This window comes from Ostrinia furnacalis, unplaced genomic scaffold, assembly GCF_004193835.3.
Source record: "Ostrinia furnacalis isolate ACB-3 unplaced genomic scaffold, ASM419383v2 OfSCF2800, whole genome shotgun sequence".
Classification (NCBI taxonomy): domain Eukaryota; kingdom Metazoa; phylum Arthropoda; class Insecta; order Lepidoptera; family Crambidae; genus Ostrinia; species Ostrinia furnacalis.
The window spans coordinates 162,979-188,994 of NW_021133039.1; the positions used below are offsets into that span (position 1 = coordinate 162,979).

The following is a 26,016-nucleotide window of genomic DNA, read 5'->3' on the forward strand; positions in this document are numbered from 1 at the left end:
TCACTTTGTAAGGTTTTGCAAAAAATTAAATATTTTAATGAAACCTCAATTAATTTCTGGTTTTGAGTACAAGGAAAGTTGGATAGATAAATATACTAGTAGTAATCGTCTTTATTTTTGGTTTACCTTGAAAAATATGTATTTTACAGCGATTCCCGCTTAAGGGGATCATCTCGTACTACTTTCCCCTACTACGTTCACAGTAGTGGTCTGTTTCCACAAGGCATCACTTACCTTCTCGTCCTTAAAATCTCATTGATACCTTCACATTTTTTTAAGGGATACTACATAGCCGCCCACGAACTCTTACAACTTGAAAAGCTTACACCACTAAATCTGAGACGACAATACTTATTCTTAAAAATATTCTTTAATTGTAAACAATTTTTAATGTAAATATTAAAAATTCATTTAGTTGGTACCTACTTACTTTCAAATCCTGAAATTAATCTAAGTAAGTAGGTAGGCAATAAAACACTGAAAAGTTTGTTTGATTGATTGAACCACGCTCTAATCTCAGGAAATACCACCTACCCATATTGATTCGAAAAAATATTTTTGTGAAATAATCATCATTGAAAAATTATTGCAAAAACGGGAAAAGTTATTCAAACTATTTTCAGGCGTGAAGGAGCGGGAATACTATTAGTCAAGAATGGTGTTTAAGAAGCATGAAAACTCATTCTCAGCTTTGCTGTAACTCCGCTGCAAAACGTCACAGTAATGTGTTAATCAGATGAAATGATGGTCTTTTCTCCCACTCTTTTTCATCGAGAAAATAATCGTCACAGTCAATTTGGGTTTATCTTTCATTGTTTCTCCGTCACTGAAAGTGGTTAATTTTCGTCGGTCGTAAAAGAGAAAGCTCAGCCTTTTAGTTTTATTGTTACGTGGGTTCTCTGGATTTTTGGACTTTCGATCTTTTTTATTTTTATTTTTAGAATTAAAATAAAATACCCATTTATGAAATAAATATTCTATTTCTTGACACTCGGAAAGCGCAGGTCAGTCCCTCGCAGGTTGTCGTCGATCCACTGCTGCGCCTGCGCCGCCATCTGCTCGTCGAAGTACTCGCGCCAGCCGCCCGCCTTGCCTGGAAACATTGTACCATACGATTTTTAATCGAATCGTCGTATTTCGAGCAAACATATTTAATAAATCCATCTGACAAGACCTATTTAAACAAAAAATATGTACCTACCTATTAATAAATCTACTTAGGTATGTGACATAAAGTTTATGTTATGCCGATGAATAGAATACTAGATTAAGGGCTGATTTTTGAATCGTCAGATAACTTTTAACTGAAGAATAAGTTTGGCACATTGACAGTTTCAGTATGGGAAATATGTCAAAATGACAAGGTTATTCTTCAGATTAAAGATATCTGAGGATTGAAAAATCAGCCCTTAGGGTGGAATCGACCAAACAAGAGTAATATTAATCTCAGAATAAATTGTCAGTTATTCGTCATTTTGACATATTTCCCATACTGAAACTATCAATGTGCCAGTTATAAGTACCTACTAGGATTTATTTTCAGATAAAAGTTCCGTCGAATCGGGCCTAAGACATGCATTATTTTAAGCTGTCAAACTTATTTTCGTCACTCTACCTTTTCTTATAAAGTGTGCGTTTTCTTTTACTAAGCCCAAATACCTACTTAAATATTTCGAAGTTAACGGATTTGTTGTTTTTGAAGTTGTGGAAGCTGAGGTGGTCGCAGAGGCGCACCACCTGCTCCTCGCTCACGGGCGCGCCGAGAAACTGCGCGACGCGCCGCACCGCGCCGGCCAGGTCCTGCAAGAACGAAGAAAAAGTTACGGGCTTTGGTGCCAATTGGTTCTCAACTATCTAAACTTAATCTAAAGTGTGGTTGATAACAACTGAGTATAGTTGTTGTGAGTAACTAAGTAACTAGTTAACAAACAGAGTGCTGATTGGCCCTTGATCGGTCAAAAACAATCTGAAGTTCATGAAAACATAAAATATTTTTTTAGTACTTTTGTGCCACGATTAAACTAAAGTGTGAGGTGTATTGTATTAATTTGTATTTTATACTTTTAGTTCGTGACATAAAGTAAGTGTAGTATGTAGGTATGTAGATAATACCAATTTTGGTTAGTGTCTGTAACTCATTTGACTTTAAATAACCGACATTACCCGCCTTACCTCAAGTATTTCTTCGTAGAAAAGGAACAACATGTTTGGATGATCTCGTTTGTCCCACGCCTCTTTGACTTGTTCAAAGTACGGAGTCCAGTCAACTGAAATTATAATACCTAAGTTTTAAGCTTTTTAAGGATGACGATACTTTAATATTATAACTTCTAGTTTATTAGGGTCAATAAAATGTCAAATGTATTTTAAATTAAATAAATATCTTTGGACATTACACTGCGCCATCTATTTATTTAAGGCATGGCATTAAGTCCGCCACTGTACAGTTGTACTTATGCGCAAGTGTAAATAAATAAAATAAATCTCTATTACACAACCGTCAAGGGACATAATATTAAGTACTTTATGTAATAATATAAATAAACTAAGCAAAGCTTTTACTAGAAGATAGAAAACATCCAGATCAATACAAACAAATATTTTATGTTCATGCAAACAAATCTTTCTACTGTGCGGGATTCGAACCTGCGTGCCGTGGCATAGAGTAGTCCGGTACGAGACGACAAACGTCCGAAAATGCCTAAATTTATGTACAACGGTATAAACATACTCATATCTTTTCTAAAGCAGTCCCAGAAATGAGTGAACTCTCCAGTAAATCCACATCGAAAATAAAATGTTAGGCTTTGGTGATGGTAGTACGAGACCGCGACGTCGCGCGGGTCGCGCGCCACTTAGACCACGCGCGCGCGCAGCAAGCCGGGCGGCAGCAGCGACAGCGGCATGTGCGACTTCACGAAGCGCGGCGACGGCAGCGCCTCCACGATTTTATAGCCGGGTTTTCTCATGACTTCATTGACAATCTTAATTTTGTTTTCATCGCCTTTGTAAATATCGGAAAACATTTGTTCAGCTGCTTCACTGTTGAAAAATATTGAATATCTGCAAACCATGCAAACTTTAATTACTTATTTTATTATCATACAATAAATGTCATAAAATGTGTAGTAGGTAGGTATATGACATAGTTAACATACACATGTACCATCGGCCACAGTGTTAACTATCCATTGCCTGTCATGTCGTTTCGTTCTATCGCAAAGAATCACCATTTGATTAGAGCGAGAGCAAAAACGGAAATGGATAGTTAACAGTGTGGCCGTGTGTACATGTAAATTTATGCATAAAAATGAATTGTACTTAGTAGGTTAGGTACCTTTGTAGAGCGCGCCAGAACACTATAAGAAATCGCTATTTCAATCAGCTCGTTTATTTGAGATTTAAATGTAAGAGTAAGGGCTGATTTTACAATCATCAGTTAACTTTTAACTGAAGAATAAACTTGTCATTTTGACATATTTACCATACTGAAACTGTCAATATGCCAAACTTATTCTTCAGTTAAAAGTTATCCGTTGATTGAAAAAGCAGCCCTAAGTAACTTAGTTGTACTTATCGATCGATAGTTTATTCAATGCCAGAATTCAATAAAAGTCATAAAAACGAACTAGGATCATCTCTACGTTTAAAAACAAAGTGGCAGACACCTAAGTAACTGAACTATTAAACTTACTCCAAAAATGGGAATCGTTTTACGAGGGGGATAGCTGCAGCTTGTTCGTAGTCCAAATTATTTCCAATTAACCATACAAGTTCCTGGACCCAAGTTGTACCTGTTGAGGTAAGGTAATTGTACTTTGATTTTTTATAATCAATGCATACGCAAAGTGTCATTTTACTCGTAGAGTTGTAGAGCAACATTGAAACCAACACCAAGACGACATAAAATTATTAAATTTCATGATGAAGACATGACATGAAACAAACCTGACTTCGGGTAGGATAGTACGAATACATCATCAGCTCTTAGGGGCAAATTATAAATAGGAACTGCTTCCTTTTTGAATCCACCTTGCAAGAAATAACCTTTAGGGCCTACACGCACAGCACCTTCCAGCCTACGATCTGAATAAAAACATGACTTAGTTTATGAACCGCAACATTACATGGACATTAAATTTAAAATTTAGAATCATTTACTTGTATACAGGGTGTTAGGTAAATGGGTATATGAGCCGACACTAGCCCATGTTAACATGGTCATATAAATGGTATGGTGGAGTCAGAAATTTGATATCTTAATTTTAATTTTTTTAATTTTCATACAAAATAAATTTTATAAAATCCGATTTGTAACTAACTCCCTGTATATGTATAGAATATTATCTGTTAAACGAATATAGCTTTAATAAAAAGATCAAATATTTAAAATTGAAATGCACTTTACCAGGACACTAAGAAATCCACTTGGGTGAACCCACAACCACATTTTACATCTAAAATGTTATATTTAGTAGTCTAGTAGTTACTTTGTTATTAAAAGCTTTAAATCCGGTCGTAATAGTTTAAAAAGATAAATTATAATATTAATTTTCCTTGTACCTATAAAGGTACTTACTTTTAATTAACTTTAAGTATGTATGAATGAGGATCAGTACTGTTGTAGAAAATTCAATAAAACTGGTATCTACGTTAATCTTTAAGACATAAGAAAGATATATCTTTTTGAATTATCCAAATCGGACCATTACTTACGAAGATATTAAGTAATAAACATAGGCCGTTTTTGCCGCTAATAGTCAACGTACGTAGGGCCGCTTGACGTCATATTACAACGACTGGCTCATAATTTGTATGGGTGGAATCTTGCAAGCTGAATTAAGACCCACTTCCAGGACAACCGATTAAGCTGAAATTTCGCAAACACATGTGATTTGGATGACCATGCAATATTATGATGACATGGAGCTGATCTGATGATGGAGCTGGAAGGTGGCCATAGGAACTCTATAATAAAACGACTTAAATGCATCGAGTTTGGGCTCGTTCGTGGCAGAGTAGAATACATTTGTCACCAACCCCTACTCTTCCCGCGGGTGTCGTAAGAGGCGACTTAGGGACTACACAACAAACAGAGAATGGGCAGCAGCGCTCTCTGAAAAACATCAATCTTTTAAACTGCGATCTCCAACCCGCCTGCCAAGCGTGGAGATTATGGCAAATCCCTCCACCATAGTGGAGGAGGCTCATAGTCCAGCAGTGGACTGTAAAGGGCTGTTGATGATGATCGGAAGAAAGGAGGTTCTGTAGACTGGGGCTTGGATTGATATAAATTTACGAAAACTAATAATCACACAAGGAGGAGATTTACGTGACCAATAAGAGGAAGTATCAATTAAATCATTAAGTCTGTTGAGTTTGCTATATTTATGATGGTCAGCAAATTGAAGTACACGGAAAAGATACTTGTCACATAAATATTGGCGGCGTAATTTCACTGGGGGCTCAACACATTCAGCTTGCAAGGCATTAATTGGACTCGATTTCATAGCACCAGCTATAATCCTTAGCGCTTTAGATTGAATCGCATCCAATTTACTTAAACCAACTAAATTACAAGGCTCTAGATAGAAACTGCCATAGTCAAGTACACTTCTTATAATAGCATTGTATAAAAGTCTTAATGACGCTGGGTGAGCACCCCACCAGACTCCAGAAACACATCTTAAAATATTTAAAAGCTTTTCAGATTTTGCAGCAATGCTATAACAAACAATGAGGAAGCAATACTTTTTAACTACCCTAAAACGCATGTCGCTGCTCCTGTTTCCTTCATATTTTCATTTTTTTCTTAATTATAATATATTTCAGAATATTGTTAATTACAATGTGAAAACTTTTTTTAAAATGAAATTAATTTGTTTTAATTTAAAACTGAACGGTGACATTTTTTGTTATAATTTACTTAATAGAGTAGTAGAAATTACTATTTAACATATGGCAACTTTGTTTTTCCTCCAAAATGGCCGGTGTTGTTAGTGATGGGCCAACTCGGGAAAAACAAAACTCGATTTAACCCGAGTTAAAATCCACGTAACTCGGGTTGTACTCGAGTTACGTAACTTGAGTTAACTGGATGGACAAGTCAGTTTTTTACATATTTTTACCAGTTTATTCCCTTAGATTCGTATTAACATTTAAAAACATATCATTTATAATGTATTGGGAGAATCATACTAACTAAAGTAAGAAAGAAAAAAATATTGTTTGAAATATAATAATTTATTCATGGATTTTTGGCTTGAATTTTAATTTAAAAAAATTATTATATTTATTATCACTTGGCATTTTTCAAAAACAGAACATAAAACACGAAAATCTACAACAATATCCGGCAGTTTAAAGTTAACTTCAAATGAACATAGTCTCAACACTCAAATGATCGGCAATCTTCGGTCCATGTCGGATCCATTCGGATTACGATACGAACTCGAGTCAGAGAGAATTCAACTCGAGTGGGTTCGAGTTACGCCCAACTCGAGTTAACTCGAGTTACTTACTCGAGTTGACCATCACTAGTCATTATGCTGTTTGTTGTCGTTCAGTGAAGTCAAAGTCAGTAAAGTATGTCGAGTCAGATGATAATACAGAACAGGTACAGTCAAATGAAATGTTTATAGGTCATATTCAGTCATCCAAGTCATCATCAAGTGAATGGTCAATTAATTTAACTATAAATAATTCTCATATAAATTGTATTATTGATACAGGCAGTGATGTCAATATTATGTCCAAAGATGTCTATGATTCACTTAATATTAAGAGTGCACTGTCTGAAACTAATATCAAAATAAAGTCTTACACTGGAAATAGTCTAGAAGTCCTAGGTCAACAAAACCTAAAGTGTGAATTTAAATTTAATGATACTTATATGTCAAAAGAAATTAATTTTATAATTGCAAATGTCAACTCTCCAACTGTATTAGGTAAACTTACTTGCTCAGATATTGGATTAATTAAAAGAGTTTTTTGTGTGGATTCTACAAACATGCAAATGTCAGATTGTGATATCAGTCAATTGTCTTCTAATTTAAATCAAAATGAGTCAAATCCAAGTCAAGAATTATGTTCTAAAGTCACTAAGAGTCAGTCACAGTCACTTCCACCACAGTCAAGTCAGTCACAAAATATAAATATAAATAAACTTATTGAATGTAATAATTCTGTTTTTACCGGTCTGGGTTGTCTTCCTGGTGAGTGCCACATAACTACGAGTCCTGAAGTCCAGCCAAAAGTCGATGCTCCGAGGAAGGTACCATTCGCATTACATCAGAAGCTTCAACAAGAACTCGAGAAATTAGAAAAAATGGATGTCATTGTCAAAGTCACAGAGCCAACAGAGTGGGTGAGTTCTTTGGTTTTAATTGAAAAGAAAAATGGTCAGTTACGGGTATGTTTAGACCCCCGAAATCTAAATAAAGCCATAAAAAGGACTCACTATCCTATCCCATCTGTTGATATGGTTCGCGCCAAGGTGGCAGGAGCGAAATTCTATTCCACCCTGGATGCAAGTAGCGGATTCTGGATGTGTAAATTGTCTGACAAGAGTTCATACCTCACAACGTTCAACACACCATTTGGCCGTTATCGTTTTAAGCGTCTCCCATTCGGTGTCAACTGTGCTCCAGAATATTTTCACAGAGTCATGACGGAAATATTTGGTGACATACCTGGAGTAGCGGTGTACAGCGATGACATCCTAGTCAGTGGAAAAACTAAAATGGAACATAATGATCGTCTTAACATGGTATTTAATAGAGCAAAAGAATTCAATGTCAAGTTTAACAAAGAAAAATGTACATTTGCCAAAGAGAGTATTAAGTATCTTGGACATATATTTTCAGCAGACGGAATCACAGCTGATCCGGATAAAGTCAGAGCAATCAAAGATATGCCGTCGCCTACTTGTCTAAAAGATCTACAGAGATTTTTAGGTATGCTCAATTATTTGAGTCCCTTTATTAAAAATATGGCAGGTGAGACAGAAGTTCTTCGTCAGTTGCTGAAAAAATCTACTGATTGGCAGTGGACTGCTAATCATGAAGCTACATTTTGTCGTCTCAAACAACTAATATGTAAAGTCCCAGTGTTGTCACATTTTAATGTTCGTGATCCTATTGTCCTACAAAGTGATGCTAGTAGCAGTGCTGTTGGTGCGGTGTTGTTGCAAAATCAACATCCCGTATATTATGCTTCAAAAACATTAACTGATTCTCAGAAAAGAATGGCTCAAATAGAGAAAGAACTCTATTCTATAGTTTTTGCATGCATTAAGTTCCATCAATTTATATATGGACAAACCGTCACTGTAGAGACAGATCATGCTCCTCTAATAACATTGTTTAAAAAGCCTTTAGTCGAAGTCCCAACACGTCTTCAAAGAATGATGTTGAAAATACAACCTTATAGTCTAAATGTCGTTTACAAAAAAGGTAGTCACATGTATATTGCTGATACTTTGTCTAGAGCAGCGCTTCCTGAAACAAGTTCAGACGAATTAGATGATGATATAGTTGTTCATGTAAATCTATTGATAAAGTCATTACCAGTCTCATCAGAACGCTTAGAGTGGTTAGTCAAAGGTACTAATGAAGATGAAAGTCTGCAGATTTTGAAAAAATACTGTAAAGAAGGATGGCCGTCAAGTAAAAGTCAAGTTCACAAAGATTTGCACGAATATTGGCAGTATAGATTTGATTTACATACAGAAAATGATCTGATTTTCAGAAGTAACAGTATAGTCATACCTAAAAAATTAAGGCCAGACATTTTGAAAATAATACACAGTGGTCATTTAGGTATTGAAAGGTCAAAAGCGTTTGCTAGAGGTCATGTATTTTGGCCATTTATGTCAACTGATATAAAAAATATCGTACAGTCTTGTCATACTTGCTTGTCACACAGAAGTTCAAATGCTCCAGAACCACTTATTCCACATGACGTCACATTACTACCATGGGAAAAAGTTGGTGTCGATTTCATGGATTATAGATCTAGGAAATATATAGTGGTACAAGATTACTACTCAAATTTTATTGAACTAATGTCAGTAGCTAGTACTAACGCCAAAACAGTAATTGTTTCACTGAAAAGTATTTTTAGTAGACATGGTATCCCTATCGAATTGTTTTCAGATAATGGGCCTCCATTTAATTCAGCCGAGTTTAAGAATTTTGTTTTTGAGTGGGGAATTCACCACAATACGTCAAGTCCTTATGTGCCAAGGTCTAATGGGTTGGTAGAGTCAGGAGTAAAGATATGTAAACGTTTACTTACCAAGTCTGAAGAGTCCGGAACAGATCCATATCTTGCTCTGCTTCAATTCAGAAATACACCTAGAGGAAACTTACCATCTCCAGCACAATTGTTAATGTCACGTTCACTTAGAACACAATTACCTACAGTCACAAAGAATTTAAAACCAAAAACAGTTAAGTTTCAAGAATATGTAAAAACAAAGGAAGAAAATAAGAAGAAAATGAAAGATTACTATGACAGGAAAACTAGAACATTACCAGAACTACAAGAAGGAGATAAAGTCTATTTTAAGAAAATGCCAGATACTCCATGGATCACAGGTACAGTAAGATCTAAATGTGATCAGCCTAGATCTTATACTGTTGAAGGGCCTGATGGATTTATAGGAAGGAGAAACAGACAACATATTTTGAAGCCTCCGCAGTCACCTCAAACTGTATCTCAAGAGATGATAAAAAGAAGTCCAGATGTCGATACATCTCCAACATCACATACAGTGTCACCGTCTATTGAAGAGCATACAACTCCAGGTACAAGGCGCTCTAGGTTTGGAAGAGTTATAAGACCCCCAAGACGGTTAGATTTATAATTTAAGTTACTGTTTAATAAACATAAATTGTGTTAGTGACTGTGAAGGACTGATATAATGTTAGTAATGTCTGATGTTTAACTTTAATGTAGAGTGTCTGTTTAAGTCTATTTAAAGAGTAACCTGATTTAAATAAATTAAATGAAACCATCAATCGAGCTAGTAGAATTTATTTATTCGTCAATAATCAAATTCAGAACTTGAATATTCAACTGCAATGTCTGCTCATGAACGCTTCAAACTCGGTACTTCTTTCCCAATCCCATAAAATTCAACACTTAGAAAGTGACAAAAAAATTTAAAATAGGTAGTTAGTTGAAACAAACCACAGCAAATTTTCATAGTGGACTGTACTATACGATAAACATGTCAGTCAATTTGACAACCTTTGTCGGAAACATTATTCAATGAAAATATTGTCCAAACCCTTAGTATTTCTCTTCGACAAATACTTTAACACATTGTGAACCACTTTTCTTTCACGACTATAAAAATATTTTAGCAATTTAATTCATAATACCAATTGCGCACATTTCAAATAAAGTTTGTTTACACTTTGACAGCAATAGACTGACATGCAAGGTGACATGTCAATGAAGTTTTCAGTTACTGTTGCCATTAAAAGAAATTAGTACCATTAGTTTTCCGCAACATGGCGAGGGTTTTTATGTTCCTGGTCAGGCTATACGAACTTACGTACTATCACGAACTAGTAGCCGTTTACCTTAATCACAAAAAGTTACGTATTTTTTTCCCAGAGCCACGATCGACCTATCTCACCTCCCCAATGGCCGGAGCGCGACTGACGTTAACCGAATAGAACGCTGTGATTGGTTGCTGGTGTTCGGTTTAACGGCAATCTTGTATTATTACTCATAATTTTAGGTACCTAAAATCGTGTGACCAACGTATTTCGCTTTCTCAATTCGAAATAATTATAAGAAGATATTTTTTTGACTATTGTGTGGAAAGTATATTTAATTACGATGATTTTAGTATATGCTACACACAAATTAAATGAAAATTGTTAATGCAGTAACCAAATGTTTCATTGCAACCGAAGGTGTGACACGATGAGAACGCGAAAAATGACCCCGTTTTTTATCGTTTCATGTGATGTTTTCGTATTATTTTTGCTTCTATTACGATAAAATTTATTTCGTATGTAGCTAAATAGATATTTTATCACCTGATTTCAAAGTTATTGTTCTAACTTATACCGTTTATGAACTATTGTTGTGTGACCATCAAATTTGAGTATAAATTAATGAGAAGTACCCTTACTTTGTTTTGAAGAATTTTCTAACTTTACTCAAAGGCGCAGCTGCTCTAAGTATTCTTCGTTTCAACTAGCTGTCAAAACGACACCTCGAAACGGTCGTCGAAACAGCTGAAGTTCGTTCGTCGTCCGGACGCATTGAAGATAAAAAAATTTAGCGCAATCGGGGCGGGGCCCTGGCAACCCTCATCGAGCAAGCCTTTAGTGAGGGTATTCCCCCATACTTTGAGTCGACGCACAGATAATAAAAAATCGTACCTATAAAACTAACCAACCACACCCACTTAACTCATTCCCTGTTTAGAGTTTCAGCTGTAATTTGCGATATTCTTAAACGTAAGAAAAGTTTTTTGCAAAAATGAGGAAGCTGGCAATTGACTGTGAAATGGTGGCCAGTGGGAACCAGCACATCTTGGCCAAGGTGGCGTTAGTAGACGAAAATCTAAGGGTCATTTTGGATACATTTGTGTCACCTATAGCTACGGTGACCGATTATAGATACGATTTAACTGGAATTAACCCAAGCGACCTACGAAACGCCCCCAGTTTTTCGACCGTAAGTGTCATAATTTTCTTTTTATTTACCTACTTACTTTTTAACCCTGTGACATATTTTCCGAATCTATTTTCTAGCGCCCGTTTCCCATAATTAATTAATCCTTGTACAAATCCGGATTTCAATTGTCAATTTTAACTAGGCTAGTTTCCTAAAAAAAATTTTTTAGTCCGTCATGTTTAATAACAAAAAATATTGGACACATATATTTTTATTTGTCAATCTAACAAATAATTACATAGTTATGGTGCGTTGCACTTCCGCACGACGTCACAACGTGCGGCACTTTTATGCACGCATTGACGTCACGGGCCTCTTCTTATGAACTATGGCGCGCTTTATCTCTTTAAATTTTCATTAGTTTGAAAAAGTGAAAAATACATGTAGAGTATTTTTTGATACGTTAACTGACGGACTAATTAAAACTCTTGCTTTTTGACCCAAATTTGCTTGGTAAATCAAATGAAAGGAAAACCATGAAATCAGATGATTTCAGTTTGTTAGAGAGATTTCATCCTTATACTTAACCCTAACGATCGATGCAATAAAAATACAGGGTGTAATTTTAGTTGGTTCGATTCCCGGGTGTGGCAAACAAATTTTTGGAAATCTTTGAATGCGAACTGCATTCATTATTTCTTTTAAAAAATAAAGGAATGCTTTCTTTAATAAAAAATATATATTATCTACAATATTAATACCATCCCTCTAGGTGAGGTATACTTAAGTCTTAGATTAATAAAGCCTTTATTAATATAAGGTACGAGTATTTTTAATGTCATTTGGGCGCTTTCAGTAAATGTCATTTGCGGAGTTAAAAAGGCCTTACTTACTAACTTTATGAGTTAAATATAGACCGAGCTTTTGTGTATTGTGTAGACTGTAGACCATTCAAATAGGGTTCATTAATTGGTGGACCCAGTTTTACCCCCCTTAGGGGTAGAATTTCGTGAAATTGATTAGTCAGTGAGTTAATGATTAGCGGTCCTGCCTCTGTTGACAAGCACTATGTCATGATACGGGGGGAGGGGGTGCGATTGTCTTTCAATCTTCGAATCGGTAGGTAACCCCCAAAATCCTGGGGGTACCAGGGGTAGGACTTATGACAGGGGGGGGGGGGGGCTGATCGCCCCGGGTGCATTTCATTTTAGTTGTATTTGCTTTTTACATATAGATTCTTTCTTTTCAGGTCCAAACAAGGGTCAGGAACGAAATATCCGGATGCCTTCTGATTGGCCACTCTGTCGCCGATGTAGATTTGAAGATGTTAGGACTGACACACCCTTCTCATAACATTCGAGACGTTGCCCAGTATCCTCCATTTAAAAAGGTACTGAAAATCAAGGTGTTAGGGATATGAAGTTTCGGTTATGGATACTGTTCCGGATATTATTATTAGAATAATACCTATAAACCTTTTTTTTTATTTCAGTATAACCCCTACGGTGAAAAGCCGTCTCTGAAGGTCCTCGCTGAAAAAGTCTTAGGAGAGCGCATCCAAAATGGCGCCCACGACCCCGTGGAAGACGCTCGCACTTGCATGAAATTGTACAAGACCTATAACTGGTAGTAGACTGGAAGAATCTGCTAGAAAGGCGCTACATAAAATTCCTACTTATTTTTTTTTGCAGTGTATCAAAAATGACCACCTAGCGCCATCTACATTTTTTATTAGGAAACCAACATGTATACTTCAATTAAAAACGTACAATTAATATTGTAGATTTTTTTTTGTATGTTAAGCTACATAAAATATTTTTTTTAATAAATATTTGTCACTAAAAATCAAACGAGTTTCATTTTTCTGATTGTACTGCCATCTACCGACTAATAAAGACACTATCTTTCATTACTTTTCCAAAAATAACATTATTTTTGCGTGTAGGAGACTAATGCCCGTTTTCACCATCAATCCCTAATTTTTAAGTGACACCTATGTAAATAAAATTCCTGTTATTTTTTACCATAGGAGTAATTTAAAAATTAGGGATTGATGGTGAAAACGGGCATAAATCTAAAATAGATTTGTATTGTATTATTTTGTATTTCAAAAGCTAAATTTTTCTCTTAATTCGAGCTTGATTTTTCAACTTGAAACAATTATTCTTTATTAGTACCGTTTGGTGTAGTGGTTCGAAACTGACTACTATTCCGGAGGTAGCGGGTTCGATTCCCGCACAGTACAAACATTTGTGTGCATGAACATATTATTATTTGTTTGTGGGTGTTTTCTATGTATAATAAGAATGTATTTACAAAAAAAAAAGTATTTAAGTATGTTTACTTATATCCGTTGTCTAGTACCCATAGTACAAGCTTTGCTTAGTTTGGGACTAGAACCGCAGTGTAAATGTCCATTTCAAGGATATTTATTATTAGTATACTAGCTTTCCGCCCGCGTGGAATTTTGTTTGTCATAGAAAAAATTTATCGCGCGCGTCCGTTTCAAAAACCGGGAAAAAAACTATCCTATGTCCTTTCCCGGGACTCAAACTATCTTTATGCCAAATTTCATCAAAATCGGTTCAGTGGTTTAGGCGTGAAAGCAAGACAGACAGACAGAGTTACTTTCACATTTATAATTAGCTTTCCGCCCGCGACTTGGCCCGCGTGGAATTTTGTCTGTCACAGTTGCTCTAATAGGAATAATAAATTTATGCCCCAAATAAAACTCGGTGTAAATTATAAAATTATTTCATTTATTAAAATTTCATTGTAAACAATCATCCGATAATTGGGATTCACAATTAATAGTATAACAGAATGCACCTTGAAACAGCCAGGTTCCTTACTGAGTAAAGGTCATAGCACACTTATCAACCCGGAAAGGGGTTCACAGTATCGCCTTGAGACGATTATCACACTGTACCGCGCTCCGCCGCGGTCCGCGTGATTTCATATAAAAAATCCCGCGCGCAGACGCGTTGTCAGTGTGTTGTGCCGCGCGTGTTTTCTATACAAACTGAGGTACTTGCATACAATGATTAAATCTGTCGTCCCGCGTACCGCGGCGGAGCGCGGTGCAGTGTGATAATCGCCTTACGCAAGCGAGGCGTTTAAGTTACGGTGCGGATATGTGTGCGTTGCAGTACGGAGTTTCATACAAAGAATACTGACCGCCTCCAGTTGATACGGTTACGATCCGTTTCCGGTTTGATAAGTGTGCTTCGTCCTTAACCCGTTGTAGCAGGCGAACGACAAACGTTGCGACAGTAAGAAGTCATCGTAGTACAGGTCTAGGCCATAACAGTCAGTGCCTGATGTATGGGAGTCAGTGCGTTCTGTCGGTCACCTAATACAATGGGATAGTAGTTTCTTTTGCTGCAGAAAATTAAAAAAAACATACAATTAAATACACGACTATAGAATAAACTCAATCATTTGAAATTTGAATTTAGATCTAGACTCTAAAACGGGTTTAAAAAAATGGTGGGAAATATATTCCCATTGCCGTATAGAAGCCACACACAACTGATTTCGTACATAATAATACAGATTCAAAGTTCTGTAGCAAAAGAAACCAATTATTGCGATCAATAAAATTATGTAGACCAGTAGTCTTCAATAGTTAAAAAGACCTCGATTTAACAAATCACAGTCGTATTGTGTCAAAAAACCACACCAACAAGGTTCCGCCGATTTTAAACCTTAAGATTAACGGTATAAAGTCAATAATCTATTGCGGGGAATCTTTCTTCGTAATTAAACCTTTCACGGGCATAATAAGTCTTGGACAGTTTCAGTTTTGGACCTCAAAACAAGGAAATACGGTTAAAAAATGGTGGGAAATATATTCCCACTACCTTATAGAGGCTTAAGTCAAATTCCCTCAATTGATTTCTACATAATAATACAGATATAACGTCAAAATTCATTGACCAAAAACGTAAAAGTAAATTAGCTACATGAAATAATTGAAGTTTTGCCAAAAACAGGGTAATTATCAATGATGCTTATCACGATAATTATGGATATTTAGCAGACTGATAATTACAAAAAAGTGACGCTCTACGCGACTAGCGATGGATAACTTGACAACAGTCGGCAATCAAATACATAATGCTAAATTCGTTACGACTAACTCGACAAATACATTTCTTATAATGGATAATTATTAAGAAGCGTAATTATCTTGATAATTTCGAACCCCGGCTAAAAACGATTAAAATGTATTGCACTTGACAACGCAGAATACTTTAAGTACACACGATGGCGACCACGAGCCGGAAGACATAGCGCGGGCAGCCCTCCCCCACTAGGTGGACCGACGATCTGGTGAAGGTCGCATAACAAATCCAAATTTTTCATTGTTTTTCGCACCTTAACACAACGGAATAAAGTTCAAAATATAGTGGGAACTATCTTACCACTACGAAAGTGGGAATACAGTTCCCACTACTGCAAAAATCATGTCTTACTGGGAATGAGCCCTGAAGTATTGTAATAAGGGTTATATTGCAACAAAACAGCTTGATGTGGAAGGTGGGTATATGCCTTCTTATCAGTCTTTTCTAAATATATTTCAGTAGTGTTGCCTGTCGATAAATATATCGATAGTTTTGCCGAAATATCGGAAAACTCAAAATTAAGGTACATGGTAGCAATCCCGTCAATAATAATTATGTTAGTGACCATGAAAGTTTAAAACAATACTATATCGATCACCAGTTAGCGCCACTGTAGAGTAAGGTCCTGTCACTTGCTAGTAGCGAAGACAGTGGCACCAATTGGCGAGCGCTAAAGTGGTAGGAGGACTATCGCATTTGCACTCATCAAGATGGCGCCACTGTAGAGTAAGGTCCTGTCAATCGCCAGGGGTGCCAACTGTTAAGTATAAAAACGATAGCCCTCATTGGAATAAGGTTGCTGTCAACTTTTTGGCCACTTTGGGTGCCACGAACTATTTGACGCTGCTGTATTTGCTCGCGAGTCATATCCGAGGAACGCGGGTTCGCCGCCGCTCCACTATTGTGGTGAGCTCACTCGTGACACAAGCATATTTAGCTTAGTACGAGGGGCTAAGAGTAGGCGCACACCGTTGATTTTTCGTCGGCCGATAGTTTAGTCGGGCAGTTGATCAGTATGGGCATGTATGGGAGTGCGCACACTACGCCGATTCGATTTGGCCGATTCTTCATACAATTTAAAATCGGGCACAACTATCGGCCAACTAAAAATCAACGGTGTGCGCCTACTCTAACGGGACTATTTAGTTGTTCAATACAAATTACTAATATTATAAAAGAAAACTGTCATTGGACCCGCAACGATATTAATCAGAAGAACATAGGAGTTCGAAGTTAAGGATCGATAACCTTCAATTGCTAAACGGATGACGGGCGATAAACAAAGGTAAGGCTGGGCTGCACCATCTTAGTTTAACTTTGACAAACGTCAAAAATCTGTCAAACTCCATACAAAATCAAATACAAAAATGTCGGAGGGATTCCGTGGAGGGTAGTTGAACGGGAAGCATGGTCGATCTGTTTTAATGGTTTCAATTTATTATTTAATGGACTTTAGTGTACAAATTTGGTGTTATTTTGTGTTCTAAAGTGCAGTGAAGTGATAAATTATAAAAAACATTGAAATACTTCGAATTTGAGCGCGCATCGAGTGTCGAGTGGGTTGTCGTATGAACAACCCGCTTTGGACCCGGTGGCGTCTCGAAACCTGCTTACGGGCATACTTAACTCCACGGAATCCATGAAAAATCAATAGAACTGAAACACCCACGTTCTATTGATAATTTTGTCAATTATTTTTCACTCGACATTGGCAGAAATAAACCTCCCAGAGAGGTTTGGTTGCCATTAAAAAAAATCAAAAATATTTATTCAGTTTAGACCACAAGTGGCACTTATGAACGTCAAAATGTCATTTACATAAAAAAAGGAAAGGTAGCCCTTATGGGGCACTGAGACACAAAAAACACCGGTTATCGTTAAAGTTACGGTCAAAGTTAGGTGGTGCAACTAAGCCTTAATTAATTAATCCTTAATCATTTCCCTGTCTCAGTAGAATCGATATTCCTATAAATTGAGCGACATTTCAAAACTATCGACATTTAATCCATCGACAACACGGCAACACTACTCGACATACAGGCCGTTACAACTTGCATTAGGCACGATAAAATATATGCAAAACTCAACGACAACCACGGTAAATAGCTAGTGTAACAACATTTCGCTAAAACATAGTTAAAAATTGATTAAAGGTCATAACAGACTTACGCCCGTATTCACAAACATTACTATGAGGTCTCACAGTGCGCGTGGACGCACAGGGTGACCCTCAAACCAATGACAGAGCTCTATTCAACGCTGTGCGTTCGATTTGCTGCTTCACTTAAGCAAGCATCGTTTGTGAATACGGGCGTCATCAACTCGGAAAGGGATCAACATCGTATCGCCTTTCGCTGTCAACCGCGAGGCGATGCGTTTACGTTAAGGTGCGGATAAGTGAGCGTTGTAATATAATAAATAATAAATTAATAAATATCCTTAGACATTTTGCACTGCACTTCTAGTCCCAAACTAAGCAAAGCTTGTACTATGGGTACTAGACAACGGATATAAACATACTTAAATACTTTTATTTTGTAAATACATACTTATTATACATAGAAAACACCCAGTCCAATACAAACAAATATGTTCATGCACACAAATGTTTGTACTGTGCGGGAATCGAACCCGCTACCCCCGGAATAGTAGTCCGTTTCGAACCACTACACCAAACGGCCGACAATATGAAGTTTCATACAAATACTGACCGCCTCGGGTTACGATCCCTTTCCGGGTTGATAAGTGTGCTACGTCCTTAAGCATGTGCCACACTGAATACGTTCTGCGATCATGTCAAAACGCATCCCCATGTCAGTTTGCGTTCTTTGCTTGTTCCCGCAGTGTCATAATAGTTGACAAAGGTGACTGAGTTTCTTCCGCCACTTCTTCTTAGCACCGGCCCATATGTTGTCCCGAAGTGGTGGTAGGGCAAGCTATATTTGGGACGTGTATAAGTGCCCTAGAAAGGACCTATGTACTGAATAAAACATTTGTATTAACTATTGTTCATATATGACGCGAGCTGCGTTTACTTTGACCCAAATTAATAAAATTGTTTGAGTTGACCACAGACCGCAGAACGCGTGTAAAGCCCGGTCCGTGAGCACGTAGAATTTTGTCCAATGACCCCTAGCTACCCATTCTTATCGCTCGCGCGTAATTATATTGCTGTCGCGACTGTGCGACGGGCGCCCGCAGTGAGTGTGCGAGCGCGATAGCAACATAATTACGCGCGAGCGATAAGAATGGGTAGCTAGGGGTCATTGGACAAAATTCTACGTGCTCACGGACCAGACTATAGTAAATAATTAAACTATTAAATACACACATTTTAGTTTGTGCACGTCCATCTGTACATAATTCATTTATAGGCCTTATTAACACTGATTACCACTGACCTTTTGATTCGAGTCGGCATTTGACAGAGAACGCAGGTTTCAAAGTCTAGTAAATTAGGGATTCATGGTGAAATAAGGCATTATTCTATATTTACTGAATCTTTTAATCTGCATTCTCAAATCAAAATCCTGACCCAAACATATAACTTTATGTATAATGTCACAAAAATAATATACATTACTTCACAACGACTTAAAAAACTAGACTTTACATAGAACATTTTTTCGTTGATTTTGATACTTGTTACAACTCAATAAAGCTTAAAATACTGGCAACACTAACCGACAGGCAAAACGGTCCCTGACATAGCACATTTTTTTGTCAAAATGAACCTTTTTAAAACGTAATGAGGTCCAAATTATGGTGGCAAGTACTTTTTAATACATTTTTGAGGGTATTTCATTATAAAAACATGCATATTTTATGATATAAGCCAAGCCATAAAATCAAATTAAAAAACTCACAAAACAGGCAGAGTGTAGTCGTTCCAAAATTATGTGTATTATTTTTCCGCATTATTTTGTAGTCTATCTATGTATAATAAAATCTAATTTCTTCTCGGACCCCAATCCAGCGGCTGACAACACACATATCCTGGAAAGAAAGAAAACAATTTTTTATAGCATTCACCAATATAAAAATCTTTTTTTAAATAAAAATGTCACTAAAATCGTGGGTTTTGGTCAATACGTGGGACGTCCACCCACATGGTGGACTGACGACCTCATAAAGGTAGCAGGAAGGCGCTGGACGCAGGCCGCTACCAACCGGGCGATGTGGAAGTCATTGGGGGAGGCCTATGTTCAGCAGTGGACGACCTGTGGCTGAAATGATGATAATGAAGGGGATTTATAGACTTTTGTTCATTATCCCCTTGATCATCTGCTCAGAGGATTTAACTTTTTATCGGCTTATTATGCAAATTCTCATAGATGATCACCTACTCAGAGAATTTATAGACGTTTTGTTCATTTATCCCCTTCATATCACCTCAGGGGAACTTACACTAAAGGCTTCCACAGACCAAACGCGGGTCAAAAGCAGTGCGGGTCAGTTGCAGCGCGGCTGAGGCACACTGAAAGCAGCGCAGTCTCAAAGCAGTTGCAACGTTCAAAAATTTAAATATTCGAAAACCGCGCTGCCCTGCGTTTGGTCTGCTTAAGGCTTAAAAGTCTAAAAATCCCCTTAGCCGATATTTTATTTATTTATCGATGAGCAACATAATAAGCTTACAGAAAAACCAATTTAAAGATATCAAATAAAAATAAAAAACTGACTATTATAAATCTAAGGCTGAGTTGCACCACCTTCACTTTAACTGTAAAAAATGTCAAAAGTTGTCAAACTCTATACAAAAACACCGGTTAAAGTTATAGTTAAATGGTGCAACCCAGCCTTGGACTATCATTATTGAAACAAAAGTCTCACCTTACTCCACTGCAGATGCGTCCAAACTAACGTTCACATAGCTGGCACCCATCGATTCCCTATGACGTTGAGACACAACGTGTTTCTTCGCGTTCTCTCCCTCTAAAACATCCGCCTCACACACGCCACAGCGCAGTTTCCCAAAGTCGTAATACACGTACTTATTTCGCCCCAACATCCCTATATTATGCTTCAACTCCAAATAGAAACGGAAGACGCATTCTGAAGACGGTTTCTCCACGAAATGATCGGCGTACACCAAATGGGCCAGCAAGGAGCGAATGGAACTAAAGACGCACTGGCAGACTACGCAACTGAAGGTACTGCCTTCAGTGTATAGTATGTAGTTGCCTCGCATATAGACGCTTATTATGTCCCCTCTATTCGCGGTTATCTTCGCTTCAGCAGCCAAGTTCTGGTGATCTACACTGGTTAGTATATGCGTGATCGCTTCCTGAATCGACTGGAAAGGGACACTGCAAAAATTGCACCATATTCCCCCTTGAGACACCGCGATTTTGTTCAGCAGAAGAATGTCGCGATCAACTGAATCGGGGTACATAGCCGAGCGGACAGTTTTGGCGATAGATTCAACATGCATCGGGCTCTCAAAGTGCTCTACGATCGCGGAAAAAGACGGCACAGCGACGTATTTAGTACACAACATGCACGCGTAGAAATTGCCGAAGCTAGCGAAATACTCCGCAGGGCGGCAGTAGTTTTTATAGAGTAGAGACAGTTTGTGCGGCGCTGCGTTCCGCAAATGTTTCTTCTGCCGGATGTGGTTGAACAACACTTGCCTCGGCCCTTTCAAGGTCATGTCGCAGCATGTGCAGTAGTTCGCAATTTTCCCGGACGGTTTTATGAAGTTCTCGATCACTACATGGTCCCGATTGTTCTGCGGTTTCCCGGTACTGCCCAAGAATTTGGTCCAGTCCAAATCTTTAGGTCCCCATTCGTCTGGGATCGCGCCATCAGGGTTGTTCAGCTTCATTCTACGGAATAGCTTATCAGACAGACGCGCTAAATGGTTCTCATCCAGTATATGCACAGTCGACGCCTCTACCGATTCAATAGACGTCTTGCACAGCCCGCATTTAAGACCGTTCGCATCCTCCGTAATATCGTGCCCGTATAAAAACTTCCTGTTCATCTCTTTGATTTTCTCCATCGACCGTTCCTCCATCGTAAATGGAATGTGCTTATCGGCTTGCAGAATGCAAGACAAGTTGTGAATGTGTGTTTCGCTGAACACGTGGTTCAGAACGCTGTCGTAACGGAAACGCAGCGTGTAATACTCGCAGGCCATGCAGAAGAATGCCAGCTTGCCGGTGCGATCGTCGACCAACGATAGGAGCTTATGGTTGCCTAACAGTTTCAGGATGAAATTCTCTATAGGACCGTAGTAGCGGTACTTCTTCACTTGATTCTTAACCGGTTTGTCGGCTCCCTGATCGTTGTCGTCATTATCAATATTCTTATTGGCGTCAGAAGCGAAATTTTGGTAGACATTGTCTTTAATACTCATGATAATAGGGGCGACCGCGCTTGTCTGAGTCGAAAAGTCTATCGCCACCACTTCTCGGCAAAGTTTATCGTAGGTCGACTGATAGAACTTGACAGCGGCATCGATGCTGGCCTCAGAGTTGTCAGGCAAGTTCCTGATCAACGCCGCTTCGAGTTTAGCTGAGAACGCGCGGTCTAACTTCTCCACCGGTCTTTGGATGAGCATAGCCAGATTCTGAGCGGGAGTCTCGCCGCATTCCATGGCGGAAAGCCTCCTAGACATATTGGGCAGGATGATGGGCTCAGCCACGTCTATGCTCTCGCGTTTCAACTTAGGCAGATGGACTTCCAAGTTGAAATGTTTTTGCAAAGACTCCATCAATGGTTCTTCGTCATTCAACTCGATTTCCACATTGCAATCGATGCAAATGTGCACTTGTTTTGCGTTCTCCGCATTGCTCAATTCTGCCTTCAGCAGTTCAGGCACTTCGCTAACCGGCAAGCTGTTAAAACGTTGGCGCTGCAAGCTGCTTTTCTTTTCCGTCGTGAAAATGTATTCCACTTCAACCCCCTCCCGTTTCTGGAGAAACACTTTGCGGTGTGTTTCGTCCAGATTCTTCAAGTAGTTGAGAATGCTTTGGTTCTCTTGCGTTAGAGGATGGTTGACGACGTTCCGGAAATGCCTCGCCAGTCGCTTAACATCGTCGACCGTTCGGAAAGACAAAAGGGACAACTCCTGCAGCCCAGTGGCTACACTTTCAACCTTATCCTCAGCCATCGCTTAGTAAAACTTTATAAAAATTATATCTGTACAACGATTCACCTGTCTTGTAACCAAGATATGGCTTAAGTATGGTGCCTTAGCCCGAGCGAGCTATATAGCGTATAATAATAAAATTGAAACAAAGATGGAGAATTTGTGGCCCGTACGAAGTCCGAAACGCTTATGGTTTGTGCGCAACTTAAAATTTGGCTTCCCTAGAAGAGATTTTGTCAATTTTGGCTGAATAAAAAAACCGGACTTGATTTGATCGTAGAATATCACCGCATTTCAAGATCTGGAAAGAAGAAAAATAAGTTTTAGTACCTATTACTATTACTCTGCCGTTTCGCTCCGCTCCGCCTCATGCGCGTATATAGCGGGAGGAAATCGGGCCTCACGCGCGTATACAGGGTGTCCCAGAATGGGTGAATCAATTTCATATTTTTTAGGGATAGTACATTAGTAGAGCTACCTGCCCTAGCAGTTTGATTCACCCATTCTGGGACACCCTGTGTATAGCGGGGGGACCGCCCCTCAGAATAGTCAACAAGGCCCCCCACCATATTGGGCTAATTTAAAGATGAGTAGTAACCATGACCTTGATACTAATCGCACCCACCCCCCAGTGACATGGCAAGTCAGGGACACAGTCCCCCTGAAAAATAAACCTAGATGCGCCTATGCCAGGCCTTACTTATTATAAATCTACCTTTCATCATCATCATTACAACATTCCACTTCATAAAAATGAAATATTTTACTTAGAAAAAATCTACCTACATTTATCAAAATCAAAAATATTTATTCAGTTTAGACCACAAGTGGCACTTATGAACGTCAAAATATAGTAAACAATAAAAAAAGAAAAGGTAGCCCTTATGGGGCACTTTACTTGTCTCCTTATCTTTTGGGCCCTACCAGCGCTTCGAGACAAACATATGCAAGTGCATATCTTCATGAAATACACTATGCTAACTGCTAGCAAAAACATTGCATCTGGGATACATCTATTTCGATTACACAATGTCTTCCTACTAATATTATAAATGCGAAAGTTTGGATGTCTGGATGTTTGTTACTCTTTCACGCAAAAAGTAACGGATTTTGACGAAACTTTACAGTATTAATGTTTATAACCCAGAATAACATATAGGTATAATTTATGACGATCTGTGACACTAAATTTCACATGGGTGAAGCCGCGGGCAAAAGCTAGTAGGAAATAAATAATTCTGTTCTAGGTATTGAGCTCTCTCGTAGATAAGGTCCTATACAAATGACAGGTCTTTGTAAACTGGTTTCCTGAGAATTAAACATTTTTAAAGGTTTTTTTTTCTAAAACAAAATTGTTTATTAATCTAGTACTATCCTACTCTTTGAACATCAGCTATCGGCCAGTGAAATTCGATTCAAAATCGTTTCATAGGCTAGCCCAAACAAATAAATGCAAGAGTATTTTTTAAAAGTTCGTTTTTGTAAAGTGTAACTTTATTTCAATTCAAATAATTAAAGTAGGTATTAGAGGCGATTTTCATTTTACTCATTTGTATGCATAGACAATCTATGTAATTTAGATTATTATTGTCTATGGATTAACATTATTTTGTGGAAACAAAGACAAGGAAAAATAATAATTAATTGCCATCAAATTATAAATAAGGTTACAAAGTACATGACTTGAATAAAGAGATCAAGCATCTGTAATCTCCCCAAATTCAAATCTATTTGAACAACTTATTTGTAATGGTAATATTTTTTCCTTGTCTTATCTATAAATTTTAATACATTATTCATTTAACTTAACATCAAATGGTGGATCCAGCCCCGTGAAAGATCACATAGAACGGTTTACAAGGTGTAGGTAGTGATAATAAAAATAATACACACATCTAAAATGCAGTACTGAATTGCCACCCAGCAACATTACTAAGTTAAAAAATACATGTAAACATCACATTAAACATGTATAAACTATTCGAAACACTTCAATAATGCATCACAACGAGATACCCACCGCAAAAACACACACAGTACATTACAATCATTAAAATTCACACTGAAAGTTAGGTTATGATGATTCTGCATTACGTTTGTGTAAACATCTAATTTTCGTCCCACCACTTGCAAATTTTGTCGTAAGATAAATAATTGGTTTATTTACCTGAAAATCTTGATTTTGTGCATGGCAGCAAGACCGCCTTAGTTTTATGATCGTACGGGCATTTAGTGACGGAACGGTGACATGATAGGAGCAATGGTGGACGGTTTTGACGTTTCTGTGATGATGATTTCACCACCGCATAGTTTGGGGTTGCACGTTGTTGAAAAAGTACCTTTTATTTGGGGTAAATATTTTCGTTATTTTCAGGTTTCGTAAGATTAGTTTTATCTATGTTTGCTTTTTAAAACATGAATTTATTTACTTTTAGAAAACTAGGGTTGTTGTAAATGTCGTAATTTTGCTTGGTAATAGTATAGTTTGACTGTAAAAGATTTCATATTCTTAAATGACAATGAAACGAAAATAGGTAGGTACCACCACTGTTTTTTATAATGTCTAGTATTATTTCCTTACACTAATTTTTTTTTCACGGGTCATTAATCTTTATTTACAATAAACATTTTTTTTTAAACTAAGGCAAACTTAACACTAAACAAAATAAAAATATAAACTTATTTTACTCAAAAATAAAAGTGAGGCAAAGAGGCGAGGATGCTGGTTGCATTTCCTCGCTGAATGGCAATACTAAGCCTTTGTGCAAGGAAAGAGCCAGCATAATTTAGATTTTCCGAAATTTTAATTAATTTAGGGGAAATGGTCCGAAACAGTAATTTAGCATTCGGTTCCCAAGGTCCGAAGGTCTCGATACCAAAAGGCGCAAATATGATTTGTCAATTTACACTAATTGAATTATTGTTAGTACTTAACATAAAAAAGTTCTTTTACGTAAGTCTATGCGGACTAGAAAATGGGTAGGAAATTCTTTCAAGTTTTCTGTAAAATAAATATTTTTGGGTAGGTAGCCTAGCCGCAGACTACAAACTTTTGGTCGGACGATAATTGGGTCGGACTATTGATCAATTAATATTGATATGATAAGAAAGTGCGTACATTGGTACTGGCCGAGTCTTCATACAAATTGGAAT

General features: G+C 37.6%; 3 protein-coding genes and 1 pseudogene across 3 annotated transcripts in view; 2 read left to right on the forward strand and 2 right to left on the reverse strand.

The window, feature by feature from the left end:
* Window positions 1-975: 975 nt before the first annotated feature.
* On the reverse strand, window positions 976-3,774 carry LOC114356370 (sulfotransferase family cytosolic 1B member 1-like; annotated as a pseudogene).
* A 2,645-nt stretch (window positions 3,775-6,419) lies between these two features.
* Window positions 6,420-26,016, forward strand: part of LOC114356376 (uncharacterized protein K02A2.6-like) — a 341,613-nt gene continuing 322,016 nt past the window's right edge. The window contains exon 1 of the mRNA XM_028309511.1: window positions 6,420-9,987. Within this exon, the coding sequence (XP_028165312.1) occupies window positions 6,632-9,868 (3,237 nt within the window). The 5' untranslated portion in view covers window positions 6,420-6,631 and the 3' untranslated portion in view covers window positions 9,869-9,987. The remainder of the gene's footprint in view (window positions 9,988-26,016) is intronic.
* LOC114356388 (RNA exonuclease 4-like) lies at window positions 11,421-13,468 on the forward strand. Its single transcript, XM_028309538.1, has 3 exons — window positions 11,421-11,703; window positions 12,893-13,033; window positions 13,136-13,468. The coding sequence occupies exons 1-3, from the start codon at window positions 11,506-11,508 to the stop codon at window positions 13,271-13,273; spliced, it is 477 nt and encodes a 158-aa protein (XP_028165339.1). The 5' UTR covers window positions 11,421-11,505; the 3' UTR covers window positions 13,274-13,468.
* On the reverse strand, window positions 19,000-25,147 carry LOC114356377 (uncharacterized). Its single transcript, XM_028309512.1, has 3 exons — window positions 25,031-25,147; window positions 20,601-23,164; window positions 19,000-19,766 (listed from the first exon to the last, which is right to left on the reverse strand). The coding sequence occupies exon 2, from the start codon at window positions 22,882-22,884 to the stop codon at window positions 20,602-20,604; it is 2,283 nt and encodes a 760-aa protein (XP_028165313.1). The 5' UTR covers window positions 22,885-23,164; window positions 25,031-25,147; the 3' UTR covers window positions 19,000-19,766; window position 20,601.

Excerpts from the sequence above, each read along its gene's own strand:
- LOC114356377 (XM_028309512.1), bottom strand. The coding sequence starts at position 22,884 with ATGGCTGAGGATAAGGTTGAAAGTGTAGCCACTGGGCTGCAGGAGTTG.
- LOC114356388 (XM_028309538.1), top strand. The coding sequence starts at position 11,506 with ATGAGGAAGCTGGCAATTGACTGTGAAATGGTGGCCAGTGGGAACCAG. Across the intron at positions 11,704-12,892 it reads ACGCCCCCAGTTTTTCGACC|GTCCAAACAAGGGTCAGGAA; the intron begins GTAAGTGTCATA and ends CTTTCTTTTCAG. Across the intron at positions 13,034-13,135 it reads AGTATCCTCCATTTAAAAAG|TATAACCCCTACGGTGAAAA; the intron begins GTACTGAAAATC and ends TTTTTATTTCAG.